This window comes from Pantherophis guttatus, chromosome 12 (assembly GCF_059756535.1).
Source record: "Pantherophis guttatus breed Tessera chromosome 12, ASM5975653v1, whole genome shotgun sequence".
NCBI lineage: Eukaryota > Metazoa > Chordata > Lepidosauria > Squamata > Colubridae > Pantherophis > Pantherophis guttatus.
Window position 1 is genome coordinate 26,417,381 of NC_142074.1, and position 17,886 is coordinate 26,435,266.

Genomic DNA, 17,886 nt, shown 5'->3' on the forward strand with positions numbered 1-17,886 from the left:
TGGGGGGCGGGGAACCCGCGGGGCGGGGCGGGGCGGGTTTGGGCTGGGAAGAGCGGGCGGTTGCCCCTCCCGCGCGAGTCGCCCCGGCAACGCCAATCGCGCCGGACCTGCGGATGGTGAGGCTGGCGGCCGGCGGCTTGGCGGGCGGGATGGGGGGGAGGGTGTGGGGGGACGGCGGTCATCGAGGCTCTCGCCCGTCCAGGCCCATAGAGGGAAGGGGGCGGCGGCCTCGCCTCGGAGGAAGCTCGGCCCGAAGCTGGAGCTCAGCGCGGCCCACAAGCAGCAGATGCGCGAGGCCTTCGACCTGCTGGACGCGGACGGGACCGGCACCATCGACGTGCGGGACCTGAAGGCGAGCGGGGCTAGCCCGGGGCGGGGAGGGCGGGGGGCTCCCTCTCCGCTTCCCGTTCTCACCGCCTCCCCCCGCCCAGGTGTCCATCCGCGCCCTGGGCTTCGACCCCACCAAGGAGGAGCTGCGCCGGGTCGTGGCCGAGGTGGACAAGGAGGGCGCGGGCAAGATCGGCTTCGACGCCTTCTACTCCGTCATGGCCCAGAAGATGGTAGGGCCGCCAGCCACCCCCCCACCCCGAGAAGGGGGGAGCTTGGCCGTATACTTCGGCTTCTGAAGCGGGAGGCGTCGGGTCGGAAGCCCCTGGCCGAGCGCGGGAGGGGGCGGGGGAGCCTGGGGGGGGCAGGCTCTGCGGGGCGAGAGAAACGAGCTCACCGCCCCCCTCCCCATCCTGTAGTCAGAAATCGATTCCAAAGAGGACATCCTGAAGGCTTTCAAGCTCTTCGTGGACAAGGACAGCGGCAGGATCGCCTTCAAGAACCTCAAGCAGATCGCGGCTGAGATCGGGGAGAACCTGACCGATGAAGAGCTGCAGGTGCGTCCCCTCCCGCACTCCCCGAGAGAGCCTGCTGGCCCCCCGAAGAGGGTCTTCCTGCCTCCCACCCGCTTTCTCTGCCCCGCAGGAAATGATCAACGAAGCCGACCTGGATGGCGACGGGGAGGTGGCCGAGCAGGAGTTCCTGAAGGTCATGAAGAGGCGGGATTACTAGGTGGGTCCCTGAAGGCCCAGAGCGCCTGGCCTCCCCACAGAGACCCCTTTCACTCCTCTGGCTTGATAGTGAGATGGGCGGCATCTAAATTTAACCAGCCAACCAACAGGAGGGGATTCAGAGCCATGGGGGGGGTCTCTGACCATGGCAGAGAAGAGATCAGCTATGGGGGGGCCTCTTTGAAGCGCCCGTCTCCGCCCAGCACCTCCTTCCTGACCACAACTCTCACTGAAAGGTGGGGGGGCGATGGTGGCCCAGGAACATGGTAATCCCACACTTCAAAAGCCCCTACTTCCTCCATGCAAAGTAGGTCGTCTGCCCAGTCGTGTGAATGAGGGTTGGGGTTTTCTACACTCAGGTAATACGTCGTACAAGCCCAGCCACAACTTCCCAGGCCGAACAAGGATCCTTCCTGGCTGAGGAGCATCTGGTGATCGCAAGAGACAACAGAATCACCGTCAGCAAGAGAGAAGCCACTAAAAATCAAAAGCATGGGAATCGCCTGAGATTTCGTGACGGGGCAAAACGTCCATAAAACTGGGAGGGGGAGGGGGCTAGCAGGTGAGAGTGGTTGGCCTGGCCAGCTTTGCCTCCTCTGCTGAATGGGACGGTTTGTTCTGATGGTTTGCAAAACATTTCCACCGAAAAGGGAGGGGCAGCTCTGAGCAAAAGTAATGCTTGCCTACCTGGCCATGAGAAATAAAGTTGCGTCTGTTGCAATTGCTTCTCCCTGGTGGTTGAGAGAAGTAGCTGTGAGTGTCACTTGTGTATGTGCCAGGAAGGGTGGAAGCCAGCTCCCCCCCCCACAGGTAACCAGGACCAACCTTTAGCCTCCCCTAGAAAGACCCCGTCATTGCAACAGATGAAAAGCAACCGGAGCACCCAGGCAGGAAAAGAGGCAGGAAGAGGCTGCTCATCCTCCTTCATGGTGAAGGATCAGGGGGACACAGGTGGGCTAGAGGGGCTCATAGAGCGTAGAGCCAAGCAGAAAGAACGTCCGAAGGGAGCAGACATCCTGCGGGGCTCTTGGCTTGTGTTTTTCCGGTTTTCTTGAATCCTCTATGACCTCATGGGAGTCCAGCCAATAGCTGAGCTTGCTCCTGACCCCCAACAGCAGCCAGAGACGCGGCTGCAGCAGATTCCCTGCAGAGGAACGAGCGGTTCTGCCACCCCACCTGGAGCCCTTCTGCCAGCCTGCCCTGGCTCTTTGTGAGCGAGTGGCTGCCGCATTCTCGCTCCGCATTCCGTATCCGGAGGGAGGGACAGAAGCCCACGCTTATTGTTATCGAGAGCGGTAAAGATAAGAGGGTTGGACTCGATATCAATTAATTCGGCCCTCTGGCATTTCACAGCCCTTGTCTGCACTTCCTCCTGTGATCCATCACACCCCGGCACTGCTTTATGGGCCCGAGAGCAACTTGGCACAGCACCTCTGAAGGGGATTTATGGCTGGCATATATTATGTCTTATAGGGAGCTGCAGAGGAATGGGAGAAGCCGGTAATTACTTCGTAAATATTAATGCCGCGTCCCCTGGAAAAGCGAGAGGCTGAAGCCACGCTGTTTCTGCAGAGTCAAGCTCTGGGGGTAGCAGCAGGGGGCCCCCAGCTCCCCAGCAGGAAAGCTCGGAGTGACAGGCAGGCCTCATCGGTGTCTGGAGCCCGGCCTGTTAGTTCCCCTGGCATTAGTGGCCATTGTGCCCTGGGGATACTTCAGCTGATTTACCCTCTCCTCAAATCCTGGCTGGTCAGGCCACTGCTCTCTGAAAAACCTGGATATACAATTAGGGGTACCTTGTCTTATTTTGTCCTTCCTTCCACAGACCCCTTTTCTCCATTACAAGTCTGCTCCAATTCAAGGTGACCCATTGTTTTGGTGCCCTAGCTGAAAAGCATTTTTAGTCACATAAATGGTTATTTCTGAGCAGGCTGCCTCGTTCAAAGAGTAGAAGAGCCACTGCTTCTAGAAGTTTCCACCAAGCAAGGACATATTCTTGACGTGCAGAACTGTCCAGATTCCTATGGAAGAGAATATTTGAACCTGGTGGTTTCTAAGTTTGGTTGTTTCCTTGCAAACATCTCATTACCCAACAAGGGAACATAATCAGTGTTAGCACCAAGATCTCCACTGTCCAGATTAGAACCTGGCAGCTTTGATTCAAAAGTGGGGGTGGGGTTTCCATCGGATGCTTTCCTCGGGAGAGGCATCTTCCTTGCAGGCAGTGGGGCTTTTTCTGTGATGCCCCTTCCCCAACATTGGGCTGCACCTTCCTCTTTCTCCCCCACCCCCAAATTTCTGCCTTTGTGTGCCGGATGAGAGACCGGAGCTTCTGCACTGTTTTAATGAAAACGACAGAATTGTTAGCAATGGAAGCAGGACCTGAGGGGGTTTGTAGGGGGAATAGGTGTTTTGGCAGAGTTTGGGCCGGCCGCCTCCCTCCCCACGGACAGGCTCTTCTCGATGGTGGCCTGGCTCCAAAGCAAAACTGGTGAGCCGGGAAGCGTTCCCAAGAGCTCAAACTAGAAAGCCTCCCGTCCTCCCCAGCACCGGGATGAGCCCAGAGACTGGGGTGGCTTGTGCATTGGGGAGTGTGGTTTTGGAGTGTGTGTGGGGCTGGTGTGAGACACCCAAGAGTTATGGCACGTAAGATGGGCAGCCATACTGGCCTTTGAGTTAATTATAAAACAGGGACTAAGCATGAAGATTTTGGGATCTCTGCTAAAAGCGAAGTTCTCTCTGTCCCTGGTGCAACCCGGGAGGAGAGAAAGGGGGCTAGTTCCAGACTCAAGAGGTCCTTCAAAGGGGGAGGGGGGCGGAGGCAGGCCAAGCAGCTGCTGCTGACCAGGAGGGGAGGGGAGGGGAGGGGAAGCTGGGGGCCTTCAGAGGCTGAGGGAGCCCCGTCACAAAAAGGCTGCGATGCAGAGAGCGAGCCGGGTCCACGCAGCGTTGCTCTCTCACGGCCAGGCGCTGCTGAACAGCAGAAACGGAGCTTTGGGCGCCGGGAGGGAAAGCGGCACAAATTTCTAAGCACGCAATCCAGCCATTCAAAGGGTGCCTGGATTTCAGCGCATGCGCCGCTCTCGATCCGAGGCTCTGTGCGCGCAACCCACGCTTGTCCGCCAGCCACGGGATCCGGCTCCAACGGAGCTTCGAAGCCCAGCTGATCCCGGGCTCCTCTCCCGCGTGGGACCCGCGGCTGGGTCTGCGTGGATGACAGCCCGGCCTCCCTCCCGTCCCCTCCGCCCCGGGGCCTGGTGAGGCTCCGGGCTGTCGAGGAGGACGGAGCCGAGCCGCTGTTGGGCCGGGGCGGCGGCGGCTGGGCTGGGCTGCCGGAGGAGGGAGGGGAGGAGGCGAGGCGCGTGTCGTCAAGCCGGCGGGGGAGGGCCTGCCGAGGCTGCCCGCGCATAAAAGCGGCCGGGTCGAGGGGGCGGCGAGCAGATCGAGGAGCAGCGGCGTTCTCCGGCCCTCGCCCGCCACGCTCCCGCCTGGATGCGCTTGGCGCGGGGGGCTTCGCGGGGCCCGACTGCGGCGTGAGCGGCTCGTCCCGGCCTCGGAGACCTCGCGCTCCGGAGGAGCCGCTGCTGGAAAGGTGGGCGCGACGCCTGCGGAAGGAGACGGGTAGGCGGGGGGGGCTCTGGGGCGCGGGGCAGCGGGCAGCGGGCATCGGCCCGGCTCTGGGGTCGAGTTCCGAGGCGCCCACGTGTTCTCCAGAGGAACTTTGCCGCGGGGGCGGCTTGCCGTTGGCAGGCCCGTTTCCACGCGCGGAATTCTCCACATCCCGTATAGCCGGCCGTGGAAGTCGCGGAGAGGTGCGGCCGGGGCGCCGAACCCGCAGGAAAAGGCGGCTTCATCTGAAGGAACGTCAGAACAAGGCGATGGGGCAAGCGGGCAGCTCTGCAACAAAGGAAGGCGTCCTTCCCCCCCACCCCCACCCCCACCCCCACCCCGAGGGTTTCTGGAGCGGGCCTCTTGTCACCGGGAGGCCAGGCTGTGCCAGAGCCCCACGCCCGCTCCTCCTGCTTCTGTGGGCGCGCGGGGGTGAAGCAGCTGCTTCCCAAGCCACGCTTGGCGTCCTTCAAAGGTGGCCTCGGCGGGGATGTCGAAGGGCAGCCGGGCTGCTGTTGGAGAGGCGCAGCCTCTTGGACCGGAGGGAGCTGCGCGCCTGGAAATAAATCCCCCCCCTTCCCTGCTCTGAAGCTCCCCCGCCCCCCTTGCCTTCTCTCATTTGGGTGAGAAGCACTTTTGCTCTTCTTCCCAGAGCCAGACTGACCACAAAGGCGGCTCTGATCCGTGTGTGCTGGGGGGGGGGGATTAGGTCATCCTGCAAGGAAGGGACTAGGGGCCAGACTAGGCTGCCCCTTTGGCCGACTTTGGCTTCCAAGTGGGGAGCAGGCCAAAGGGGAAGCGGGAATAGCTTTAGGGGGCCACATGAATCCCTAGGAAACCAACCCACCCTCTTCCCCCGTGCAGGACCAGGAGAAAAGAAACCAGGTGGGGCAGCTTATAACTCTATTCAATCATTTCAGCCCTTTGCTTTTCCTCAGTAATGCCAACCTTCTTGCCAAAAAGTGAGATTGTTTGCAGGTGAACAGGAAGGTGGAAACCTGGGAAAGAAAAGCTAAAAAACCCTTCCAGTTTTATTTTCCTAAATTCTCTGACTCCTCCAGGCTGTCCAAAGCAGGACAGGGCAGGGGGGGGCACGAGGAGACTTGTGAACAGCAGGCTAAGGGGGGGGGGTGTCCCCCCAGGGGCAGTGAGGGCCAAGTCCAAACTTCTCGCCCAGTTCCCTGCTCAGCTGATGGACGGAGAAAGACATTTCTCAGAGGCACCCAGTTATCTTGCTTGATAAACTTTCCATTCATGGGTGTGAGCCAAACTTGGGAGACCGAACCATTCAGAGGCCCAACTGCTTGATGGCAGTTGAGGGGGGTGAAGTGGTTCTGCCCACCTGCAACCAGCTGCCAAGCCCTCCCCTCCCTTCCCTTCCCTTCCCAGCCCTGCAGCTGTTGTAAGGGAGGCGCAGCAGGGGCTGCCTTTCTTCCCCTGCATGGATTCTCCTCTTGAGCCGAGTGAAATGGGAAGTTTCTCATCCAGGACTGCAGCTGGGGGTGGGGGGGGAGGCAATGCACAGCCCTTGCTGGAGGGCTCTGGGACTCTGTTGGGAGGGGCATTCCCCCTCTCCCCAAAGAGCTTGAATGGGATGCTGCATGGATTACAATGGGTCTTGTCATAAATGAGGACGCTATCTCCACTTTCTTTCGAAATGAGGCGTTTGTCCTCTTTTTACCTGTATCCAAATTAAACTGACAGCAAACCCCATTCCATCAACTCTTCTTTTGTTTAATTGAGCAAAATTCCCATGTTGGGCATTTCCGTTCTCCCACCTGGCGTAGCGGGTGCAGTTTTGGGCAGAGGTCAGATTGCAGCCCAAGAACCCCAGCTGTCATGGGGGTCTTTTGGAACAGGAGTGGCGGCAAAAGGATGGTGTGTGGAGTTCAGATGTGTCCGCATGTGGGGGAAAGGAGGGCAGGCAGCACAAGGCCCCGGGAGCCCCCCCTCTCGCCCCCCCGGACAGGAGGGGCCTAACCTTCCTGTGCTTCTTTCTTTTCCAGAGGGGCCTCAGGATGGCCTTGGCAGACAATGCCAGCGGTGCCAGGCTCAGGGAGGGCTCAGCTTTCCCAGAGATTGTGGAGCTGAACGTGGGCGGGCAGGTCTACCTCACCCGCCACAGCACCCTCCTGGGCGTGCCCGGCTCCTTCCTCTGTGACCTTTTCAGCCAGCAGAGCGCCCAGTCCTTGGCCCGGGACAGCAAAGGCCGCTTCTTTGTCGACCGGGACGGCTTCCTCTTCCGCTACATCCTGGACTACCTGAGGGACCGGCAGCTGGTGCTTCCCGAGCGCTTCCCCGAGCGGAGCCGCCTGCAGCGGGAGGCCGAATTCTTCAAGCTGCCTGAGCTGGCCAAGAGCCTGGCGCCCAAGATCAGCAAGCAAGACTCGCTGGGCGAGGAGCCCTGCGCCAGCGACCCCGAGGAGTTCTCCCCCAGCACAGAGGCCGTCCGCACCCTGGGGACGGCTGGCTCAGGCTTGGCCGGCCTCCCTGGAAACTCCCTGACCCCCGTGGCTGGAGCCGGCGGGGGGCAGGAGGCCCGACGGTCTGGCTTCATCACCATCGGCTATCGGGGCTCCTACACTCTGGGAAGAGACAGCCAAACGGACGCCAAGTTCCGGCGGGTGGCGAGAATCATGGTGTGCGGGAAGACCTCCCTGGCGAAGGAAGTCTTCGGGGAGACCCTCAACGAGAGCAGGGACCCTGACCGGCCCCCCGAGCGCTACACCTCCAGGTACTACCTCAAGTTCACCTTCCTGGAGCAGGCCTTCGACCGACTGGCCGACGCTGGTTTCCACATGGTGGCCTGCAACTCCACTGGGACGTGCGCCTTTGCTCATGAGCAGACGGACGACAAGATCTGGACCTCGTACACCGAGTACGTTTTCCACCGGGAGTGACCCTCAAGGCCCAGCGGAACCAAAGCGCCAAAGCCGCTGACCCTCCATGCTCTGCTGACGCCGGTTTCATTCAACGCCCTCTGACTTTGAATCTCTTCCCTTCCACGTTTCCAGCCTGAACCCCAGCAGCTCCTGAGGGATGCCAACGCTTCTGCCCTACCACAGCCCCACCCACCCCCCGCCCCGGAGCCTGGACTCGGTACAGCTGGAGGAGGAGGAGGACGGCGTGCCTGGGGTGGTCTGGGATTCCTGGAGGATTGCGCAGCGATGCTCTGCTTGCCCCTGAAAAGCAAAGACAGGGCGGGGCTTCATTGCAGGACTCACAGGGGCACTTGGTAGCCTTTCAAGTTGGGAAGGACCTGACTGGACCCCTGGGCCCTTGCCAGGCGTTCTGCTGCCAGCACTTTCCCCGTCACTCCTTTGAGCAGCTGCACCCCTTAGGTGCCAGGGCTTTTGAATGGCAGCAGAGCCAAAAGCACGAAAACCCCTTGTCTCATATGCCCACCTGGCACAGCTAAATATACCCACTTCCCTTGATTGAAGTGGGGGTGACTGCGACCTCAGTGCCCAGTTTGAGGAGGCGCCAGGGGCCATGGGGGCAGTGGGTGCTTTGCGCACCGAAAGCCTCGCTTACTTTCTAAAGTGCCATCTAAACTTTCTGTTAGAAATAAGGAGAGTGTGGGGAGGGGGGCGCAGGGGGCACGCCCACCACCCAGCTTACAAACAGGGCATATTCACCAACCTGGGGGTGCTGCTGGTGGAGGGAGAGTAGTGCTGTCTGGCAGAGCTCCACATATAAGAGGTTGCGGTAAGCCTTTGCTTCAGGAGGGGTTTTTGCTCCTAGCTGGAAGGAAGGAAGACTGTCTCAGGTGGGCACCAGATGCTGAAAGGCTGCCCTCGAGTGCCCTTATCCCATGCCCACAGCTGTTTGAGTCACAGAGGTGGGAAGGGGAAGTCTACAGGTGAGCATTGTCCCAGGCCAGCAAAGCTGCACGGTGTATTTTGAGCTGGTTGCTACTGTCGCAGGATCAGGGCCACGCGTAATAAAGGAGCGAAATATCTTGGCGCCTGTCTCCTTCTTAACAGATCAGTGGGATAGGATGCTCTTGACCAAAGGCAGCAGTGAGCCAGAGGTGCTTTACAAGGGGAGTGCCTCCCTCCCACCATGGGACTGCTCAAAAGTGTTACCATGGCCTCCTTTCCTCTGGAATGGCCCAAGCCTTAGTCTGCAGAGGTCACCCAAGAGCCCTTCACTCTCTCTCTCTCTCTCTCTCTCTCTCTCTCTCTCTCTCTGGCTAAGGTAAGTAGAAAGCTGGTAGCTAACCTTGAGGAGAAGGGCCAGGACCTCGGGTTGACCCCACCTCTGCTGAGAACAGGAGGAGCCCTCCATTCTGAGGCCTCCTTCTCAGGCTGCTTGGCACGTAAGGGGTGGCCAGGTCCCAGGATCAGAAAGCCCAAGAGTTGGGGACCAGGATGTGTAGAGGACGGGAGGGATGACTGCGAGAGACCCTCTGGTAAGAAGACAGCTACAAGGGCCATATTCACGCAACTCACAACCTCACACCAGTCACCGAGTTAACGCACTTTCAGCATTCATGCTACAACGAAGAATACATTAACCCAGTTCTGCTTTGCAAAAATGCCAAACCATGAAAAAGAAGCCAGTCCCACCAGGCTTCTCCCAGTTTGGCCCACCCAAGATTCTTGCTCTTTTTGCATAACAAAAGCTGGAACAATGGAGATGGGAGGGGGCTCGCCCTTCTTGAGCCCATGTTTGGCCTGGGGGGGTGGGGGGCCCCTCACAAACCTGCCCTGAACTCTCTGGCCTAAGAGTTCATAGCTGGACCTTCTGCAAATGCATCATCCTAGCCTTTCCCGAGCAGCAAATGCCACCTTGCCACTTTTCAATGAAAAGAATCATGAATGCCCATTTCTTGGAGGGAAAGCCTCTGCACCTGAGGGCCCGGGGCCCTTGACAGCAGGAAGGCCGAGTCTCAGTTTGGATAAATCGTTTCCTCCTTGGCCAGGCCCTCCCCTCCAGCTTCAACACAGGTTGGGCCCACATGATCTCAGGACGGCCACTGTGGGTGGAAGAAAAACTTGTGGGGGTGGTACGAAGGAAACTGGTGCCGGAGGGAACCTTTAGCCAGCCTCTCCTGCCTGCCCATTGATTAAAGGCCTTGCTGGAGCTATTCGGGGTCTTTGCACGGGTGCCTTGGGCAGCAGGGGGGAGGAGGGGGACGTGGCATGAAGGGAAGGGGGGCTCTGGCAATCCCCAGGCTGGGCCTTAGGAATCCACAGGGTCAGGAGGGAAGGCTGCAGCTCCCCAAGGCCACATTTTGTAGAGGCACCTTCATAAAGGAACCGCATATTCCCCCCGAGATCGAATTTGGAAGAGGTGCCAGCCTTGCCAAAGCCCTTCAAACACAGAGGCAGCCCCCCTCCCCTCCCCTTCCCTTCCCCCAGCTCGAGAACTGGCGGCTGACCAGACCCGCCGCAGTTGCTGGGATGTGCAGCTTGACGTCAGGAGAGCTCCGGACTGCTTTGTCTTTGCCTTCCCCGGCAGGCTCTTGTGGGAATGCGGAAGAGTTGGATTGTGGGCAGGGGAGGCCCTTGTTGCAGGCTGAGCCTTGAATCCGGGCCGGCCAAGAGGCTGCTAAGCAAAGTGCAGAGGGGCCTCCAGGTGTCAGCCCCCTGTGGGACAATAACCCCTCCCTCCCTTCCTCCCCCCAATGGGTTTTTGGACTAAGAGAAAGACGTAGAAAGCAGTGGGAGAGTGGATGAATGGTCTGTCCCGTCCCCCCCACCTAGGAAAGGATCTCTGCGTGTCTCTCTGGGTATCTTCCTGCTGAAGAGCCCCCACCAACACCGGAGGGGGGGCATCGGCAGCAGTTCCATCGATCTGAGCTGCTCAGGTTGATGGGGTCTAATGCCAACATGCTTCCCTGCACTGGCTGGGCCTCCTGGGCAGCAAAATGCCCCTCATCCAGTGGTGGGATTCAGCCAGTTCGCACCGCTTCGGGAGAACCAGTTAACTTTCTGAGCAGTTTGGCAAACTGGTTGTTGGAAGAAATCATTGGGGCAGAAAACCGGTTGTTAAATTACTTGAATCCCACCACTGCCCTCATCCTCTTGGCACACGAAAAGGGGCTGGCAGGGGCTCCGGCCGGAGGATCCCACCACCAGCAGCAGAGATTCAGGAAGGTGACCCGAATAGAAGATGGATCTTCTTTCCACCCAGCTCTGACAGCACAAGGCAGATGTCAAGATTCCTGCCAGTGGTGCCATCTCGGGGCAATTGGTGGCTTCTCTCGCCTGCCTGCCAGACCCACAAGTACAAGGTGCCCGGTTCCCTTCCAGGATCCGGCTACCACCTCAGCTGGACAGCTAGTGGGGTCCACTCCCCAAAGGCCAGGCTGAAGTTCTGTCTGTTGGCTGCCAGGAGGGCAGAGGCAGCTTCCAGGAGCCTCTGATGAACTGCAGAGCTTCCTACTTTGCAGCCTGATTGCTGGCCGGATCCTGCTTCTCCGAGGGGGGAGACGGAGCCTTCGCTGACTGCTGTTTGCATTAAAGAAATGGGAGTCAAAGTTGACCGGTCCTTGCTTGTGGTTCAGTCTTCTCTTCCGGGTTCCAGACATTAAATGTAGCAGCAGAAACATGTTTTCTTGGGCCCGGCTTGGCTTCTCCCTTTTGTTGGCACATTGTGGCTCAGAGAAAGGCAACGTTACAGCCACTTTCCATAACATGTGATTTCTGAGGGGAAATTGCGGAAGGGGCTCAGGAGGGGTGGATAAACAAACCGTGTCTCAAGACGTCTCCTTCAGTGTTGATCCAAACATCATGGAGAAGATACCATTCTGGTCTAGAATGTCATCTGCGGTTTGTCTGAAGTTCTTCCTTTCCAGACAATAATCCAGGAACTGCAGACCAAGGAGAGGGGGGTTGTTTGCTATGGGGGCCCAGCTCAGCCCACGGCTCTCAGACAGGCAGGCAGGCAGCTTGGAGGGAAATATCTTGGCCTGTGGCCTCACCATCTTTAATCACTGGCCTTGCATAGCAGCCAAACCTTCCTTGGGTCTAGCAATAATACATACTGTAAGTAAATGAAAAGTCGCACCATCCCATCTAAAGTTTAAGGCAAACTCTCTGATTCCAGGCCCCGGCAGAGACATGGACAGGGTCTTAGCCACAGAAAGCCTGGTTTAGGCTTCCAGGAAAGTGTTGATTTTGCTAAAATGCCAAAATTAAACTTCAGGTTGAAACTAGGCCTTTTGCATGATCCCATGTGGTTGGCTTCCTTTGTCTGAAAATTATTCCACTGGCAACTTCCAGAAATGCTTAGCGCATTGTAAGCCGCCCTGAGTCTCCGGAGAAGGGCGGCATATAAATCAAATTAAAAAAAAAAAATTGCCCCGTGCTCTCTCTGTCCCTTCTGCTCTCCGAATCCTAAAAGTTCAGGACATTCCTTTTCCTAATAGTAAAAAGATGGGGAAAGGGTTGGGAAGCACAGGGGGGCTCCAAAGGGGTGTGATGTGCTTCTGGGCTGCCTGTTTAATTCCAAGAATAAAGCCAGGCAATTGCACAACAATCCCCCAAACATCAGCCCAGCCAGCAGAGGACCAGAGAAGAGAGAGGGAGTTTGTGGGAGGGGGCGAGGGATGACTTGGGACTATAATGACCATCAAGAGCTCCCCTCTCCCCAATGTCCCATATTTACCACTCCTTGGGCAAGTCCCCATTTTTAAACTTTAGGGAGTGCAAGGCTGTGATGGTCAGTTCTAGGATGGCCTGACAGCTAAAGGCAGCCCAGCTGTTGCAGACTCCGGGGAAGATGGGTGGTTCAGCAGAAGGCCTCTGCGGGGCTGGGTTTTGAGCTCCTAGGGCCTTTTTGGGCACTTCCCAGATGGAGCCAGGGGGACTCTCACGTTTCCCTGAAGCCAAGATTTAAGGGGGATCGGGGACCCAAAAGTGAGGCCAGGAAGGGATTCAACTCTGAAGCCACTTCGCTGGTCGCTGCCGGCCATGAAGAGGAAATCAAGGGGCCTTTTGGTTACGCTGCCAATTATTTGCAAATAATTTGAGTTTCAAAATCAGCAGGTTCTCGGAGCCTTTAACCATCACCCACTACAGAGGAACAAACCCCCTGCTGGATCTCAGCAGCAGCAGCCCCAGGCAGCCTCTCTCCCTTCCGCAGGCAACGGCTTAGCTGAATAGCTGCTCTTCCCTAATAGGCCCTTTGGTGCTTTTTTTGAGGTGCCTGTTCTGTTTCTGGAAGACCTTCCCCAGAGTTGGGCTCTTTGCCAAACCACAAATGGAATTACTCGAAGGTTACAGGGTGGGGGGTGGGGGTGTGTGCATGTGTGTTTGTGCAGGCAAAGATGGAGATGCCAAGGGGAGTTAAATTTAGACATTAAACGCTGAAATCACAGATGCTCCATTGGAAAGACTGTTCCCAGGAAGGAGGCAGACAAAATGGCTGACCCAGAGGATGGAGCTTTCCACGGCCTTAGCACAGAGGTTGTGGCTGCGGAGAGATGCACACAACCCCCTGTTGATTTCAGAAGGCCGTTCCAAGATCCAAGGCTCATCACTGCTCTTACTGCATAAAAACCTCAGCAGAAGAAAGCATTCCGGAAGGCCTCTAAATTAGGAAGTGTCATTCTTCACCCGTCCATCATTTATGGCCGGTGATGATGCAGCATCTCAGTTGAGAGGGACTGGGCCTGCCTGGGGGGGTGGGGGCCACAGTCCAACTGACACCGTTTTGAAATGGTTGATAGAATTTGTTATTTGCGATGGGGATTTTCTGACATGCCTTCCTGTACATTATTTGGAATCCAATTGGACTAAAATGTCACCAAAATCTTATAAATAAGAAGGAATCATTTTCATTCAATGTCACAAAAAAGCAGTTGCAGGTAGCTCAGCTCCAGATTCACAAAAGTGGGAGGGGCTGAAAAGCAGGCCGGGCATATGAAGTGGGTGGAGCTTAGAAAGGAAATGGGTGGAGTCAGAGTTCTGGCCGTGGAGGGTCCCGGACTGGGCTCCAGGTGGTTGGCCAAGGGCCGATCCTCCTTGCCTCTCTCGCTCTCCCTGTGCTGGGAGGGAACTTTCCTCAGCGCCACATGCTGCACTCACTACCTGGGAGAGAAGAACCATTTCTCGGCTTCTCCAAGGGCTGATGGTTTATTTGGCACACAAGACTTGGGCGCCCAGCTGGTCCTCGGTGGGCTGGTTGAGCTCCGGTGGGGCCAGCCTTTTCCTCGCCTGCCACTCTTCCTGGTCCTCTGAGCAGGTGGCTACAGTCCTTTGCATTCCCTGCCCAGGGCTTGCCTTGAATCTTTAATGGGCACTGGCCGCAGCAGGGGAGAGTGCCAGAGGAGAGGAGAGAGCTTCCTTGGCCTGCTGAGCAGCTGTTCAGGTGGCCCAGGCCAGCTGGGAGGCAGGAGGGGGTCACCCACCAAGCTGTCTCCAAAGGCTTGTCTGCCTGGAGATGCCAGCCTCCCCCCTCCCCCGGGGAGGTTTGGATTGGGGGAGGCAGGAGGCCTTCTGGATGCAGCTGCTCTCTTCCTGGGACAAGGGGGGGGCACTGTGAAAGGGTCCCAATCGGGGTCCCAGCCGACCCCCTTGCAACGTTGCCAGGAGATGAATTCCAGAGATTCAGGAAACTCGAAGGGGATAAACTCCCCAAAGTTGTACTTTCTTAACTCACATGTATGGAAACGAACGACTGTCAGAGTCTAAAACCATCGAGATCTTTCGGAAATATTTCCGAGGGACTTTGGAGGTGCTATTTTGGCCAGCGCTACTCTCGGGGGTCGGGGGGGGGGGCTAAAGCAGGGCCCTGTCGTTGCCCACCTCCCATCCCCTTCTGGCATCCCAACCCATTTCGGACGATCGGAAGAACAGCCGCCCTTCACCCCGCGCCCCTTCCCCCCACCCGGCTCGGGGGCGGCTCACAGGAACCAGCCGGGAGGCGGAGGCGGCGGCCGGCGGGGCAAGTGGGGACGCGGGGCAGCAGGGAAGGAGCCGCGCGCAGCAGCCGCCGGGCTCCAGTGCTCATTAGCGCGCCGCGGCGGCAGAAGCCGGGCCCGTCGGGGGGTCCCTAATTGGCCGCTCGCTCTCTGCGGGCCGGAGGCGCCCTGCCCGGCCAATTAGCGGCAGAGAGTCCCGCGCCCGCCGAGAGAGCCGCTGGCAAGGCTGGGCGCGCGCAGGGGACGAGCCCGGGGCTCTTTTCGGATGGGGGCCCCTTCCTAGACCTCCGCCCGGCCGAGCCCTGAAGAGGCCAAGCCAGGCGCTCCTGTCCCGCCGCGGACTCCGAGCGGGCGGCGAGCTTTGGGTCAACCTTTCTGCGCAGCTGCTCCAGCTCGGATGTGTCTGGTCATATAAGATGGGGGGAGGGGAGGCTGCAAAGGCCCTCTTGGACAGAGCCCGGGCCCATCACCTGCGGGCCCCTTGCAAGCTGTGCACCACTGGTGTGAGTGGTCCTTCCTTCACTCAGTCACTTGTTCAGGGGGAATCCCCATTCCTATCTAGGCTAATCTCATGCGGAACCCCAGGCTGCTGGGCTTCCCTTTCCCGGTCATTTGCCCAACTGCCAAATCTGGCTCAGGGACTCTGCCCCATGCTGGCCAAACCCGGCCCTTGGCCTGCTTCCTCCCCTGCCGATAGAAGTTTGCAGAAGCCCTTGTGGCCTTTCCCAGAAGGTTTGCAGTTATTTGTGAACCTAATTTCAAGAGGGCGGAGACTCTATTATAAGCCTGTTTGCAATGGTGCCTTAGCCTCCCAAGACGCTGGGAGACTTTTGTGGCATGTGACAAGGCAACATCCCTCTCAAGGCTGAAGGCTGTGGGAGCCCATTGGAGCTGGACAGCTGATAAGATTGAGACAGATAATTCTCCAGGCAGGGATGGCACTTGAGTCCAGAGGAAATTCAACCTGCCTGAAAATCTGACAGACAAAGTGCCTTCCACAAATCCTAGTCAAGGATGTTTTTAAGTGTTAGCACCATCTCCAAGGAAATTAATTGCATGGGGGCAGAGGCCCAGATCGTCCACCAGAACACATCACTCTGGAGACACCTTCGACTAAAGCTTTGTGAAAGAAAGGGGGGGTTTTCCTAGACTCCTAGGAAGCAACCATTTTAGTGCCAATGTATTCTGCTCACTGTAGAGAGTTCAAACTTATTGGATGCTTTAGTTTTACATTCTGCATTTTAGGTCAGATTTTATGAACTTCAAGGCGGTGCTGTGTTCTTGTGGTTTCACCCATCAGGGAGGTTGGATGGCTGCAATTCCCACAGTTTGCGGCCTCTGTCTGCAAAGATCAGGGTGAGCGGCGCCCGAGGGCCTCTGGCCCCCTTCTTGGGGCTCGCTCTGTGCCTCGAGGGAAGGGCCGCCATGACTAGGATCCCTCCAGGCCTCATCCCCATGAATGGAGGCCGGCTGATCCTTGGGACGTTGGCAACTCTTTGGAATCGACACCTGCCGTCTTTCTCTTTCAGGTTCAGTTTCTGAAAGATTCAACCCAGGCCTGCTTTGCAGCTCTTGCTGAGGCAAAAGTTCTGCTGTGGTCTTGGGCATTTCTGACCACATCGCTTTCTAAGATTCCCCCAAACCCAGAACACTGGGGGGGGGTTTCCACTCAGAACACTCGGAACTGGCCAGGTTCCGAGGGGAGCTTGACCGTTGTCCTTGTGGCCAGGCCTTCCTTATTGCCCGCCTTGACCTGGTCTCTCTTTTCAGCTCCTCCAAACCTGGAGAGGGGGGTCTAGAGAGCTGCAGCAGCACTGAGCCTCCCCCTCCTTCTCCCCTGCTTGCTACAATTCCTGCAGCTGCTTCATTGGCTGAGTGCAGCTGCTCTGCGATTTTCATCCCAGCCAACTCCAGGCCCTTCCCGGCCCTGAGCCACCCTCCCCGACAATGAAGGAGAAGCAGAGAGGCACAGGGAGCAGCCGAACGCAGCACTTCCGACACTTCCCAGGTGCGTGTGGAAGAGCCAAGGGCTTCTGCAGGCCTGTCACCCCGAGAGGTGCTGACTCGCTGGGCGCTTCCACCTTCCGGCCTCTCTCGGGGTGCCTGAATTTCAAGCCCTCGGCCATCAAAGGAGGACTGGGTTGAAGTTCACTGAAAGACCCCAGAAAGGAGGGAGCTCCAAGGCTGGTTTCGATACAAAGGCTGCTGGGTTTGCGGGGGATGTACCCAGTGGGACAGAGGGGCTGGCTGTAATTCCCAGATTTTTCTCCCCTTGAATTAAGCTCTTTTTAGTGGTGCTTCTGGACACTGTCTGGATATTGTGACCAAAGCGCGAATGGTGTTAAACTTGTTCCAGCCAGAAAACCTCCTGGCACAAACCTATTGGGGGGGGGGCACAGGGCCACCCTCCCCCCTTTCCTTCCCGGAATGGAGCCTTGCTGGGTGGTGGAGAAAGAAGGGCATCAGCTGGGCAGCTGGAGGACATAGGCAATGTATACCCACAGGGTAACGGGCGCTTAGCCTGGTCAAGGGCACAGAGGCTTTTCTTAATGGTGTCTCTACTGCACAGGGCCTCAAGAGGAGGAAATAAAATTAGGATTCATGCTCACCAAGTGCCGGCCCAGAAGAAGCAGCTGCCACCAAGACAGGACACGTCTCATGGCTGCCACCAGAATGATTCAATCTCTGCAAAAAAGTGGGGGAGGGGAGGCCCCAGCACCGTCTTCAGCACTAGCTGAAACAAGCCCCCTGCTGGTCTCTGGCGCCGGAAGGGTCATCGGAGAGAACCCCCCACCCCCAGTGGGTTGGGCTGAACGGTTGCAGCAGGCGGGGGGGCGGGGGGGCATCTTGCTGGCCTTGGGGGCAAGGGGCCTGGTGTTCCTGAAGAGAGAGGCAAGGCAGGCCCTACTCACTGCCAGCTGTCAGCTGGTCTTCCAAACAAGGGGGATGGGTGGGTGTTGTCTAGAAGGTTGGGTGTCCTCCATTCAGAAGTACCCTTTCTGCACAGTTTGAATCCCTTGCGTGTGTGTGTGTGTGTGTGTGTGTGTGTGTGTGTGTCCTCAGCTCTTTTGCAAGGAAATCAGCATTGTCTGTTACTCAGAAAAGGATTATATGCCAAAGCTGGCTTAAAGTTGACCTTGCTCTCTCAGGACATTTGGGGAAGATGTGACTTGGTCCTGATCCAATGAATTAGCCTTCCTCCTGCCTTCTCCCGCCCCCTTTTAATCCATCCCTAGTGTGCTTCCAGTTGTGTGTGTGTGTGTGTGTGTGTGTGTGTGAGACCATCAGGCAGAGCCACTTGTGGGCAACAATAGATGCCAGGAGGGGGAGCTCCGGGACATGCAGCCC

At 57.8% G+C, this 17,886-nt stretch overlaps 2 protein-coding genes across 3 annotated transcripts; both read left to right on the top strand.

Moving 5' to 3' along the window:
- The first annotated feature begins 30 nt into the window (after positions 1-30).
- On the top strand, positions 31-1,779 carry LOC117679631 (centrin-2-like). The gene is made up of 6 exons (XM_034441748.3): positions 31-116; positions 203-352; positions 432-560; positions 747-884; positions 973-1,059; positions 1,418-1,779. Exons 1-5 carry the CDS (start codon positions 114-116, stop codon positions 1,057-1,059), a joined length of 507 nt encoding a protein of 168 aa, XP_034297639.1. The 5' UTR covers positions 31-113; the 3' UTR covers positions 1,418-1,779.
- Positions 1,780-3,964: 2,185 nt separating this feature from the next.
- LOC117679634 (BTB/POZ domain-containing protein KCTD12-like) lies at positions 3,965-8,629 on the top strand. Of its 2 annotated transcripts, none has more exons than XM_034441752.3 (2): positions 3,965-4,647; positions 6,671-8,629. In XM_034441752.3, the coding sequence occupies exon 2, from the start codon at positions 6,683-6,685 to the stop codon at positions 7,562-7,564; it is 882 nt and encodes a 293-aa protein (XP_034297643.1). In that variant the 5' UTR covers positions 3,965-4,647; positions 6,671-6,682; the 3' UTR covers positions 7,565-8,629. The 2 variants fall into 2 exon arrangements, with proteins under 2 accessions (XP_034297643.1, XP_034297642.1); XM_034441751.3 differs by having other exon boundaries at positions 4,132-4,676.
- The last annotated feature ends 9,257 nt before the right edge of the window (positions 8,630-17,886 follow it).

Excerpts from the sequence above, each read along its gene's own strand:
- LOC117679631 (XM_034441748.3), top strand. Across the intron at positions 353-431 it reads TCGACGTGCGGGACCTGAAG|GTGTCCATCCGCGCCCTGGG; the intron begins GCGAGCGGGGCT and ends CCCCCCGCCCAG. Across the intron at positions 885-972 it reads TGACCGATGAAGAGCTGCAG|GAAATGATCAACGAAGCCGA; the intron begins GTGCGTCCCCTC and ends TCTGCCCCGCAG.
- LOC117679634 (XM_034441752.3), top strand. The coding sequence starts at position 6,683 with ATGGCCTTGGCAGACAATGCCAGCGGTGCCAGGCTCAGGGAGGGCTCA.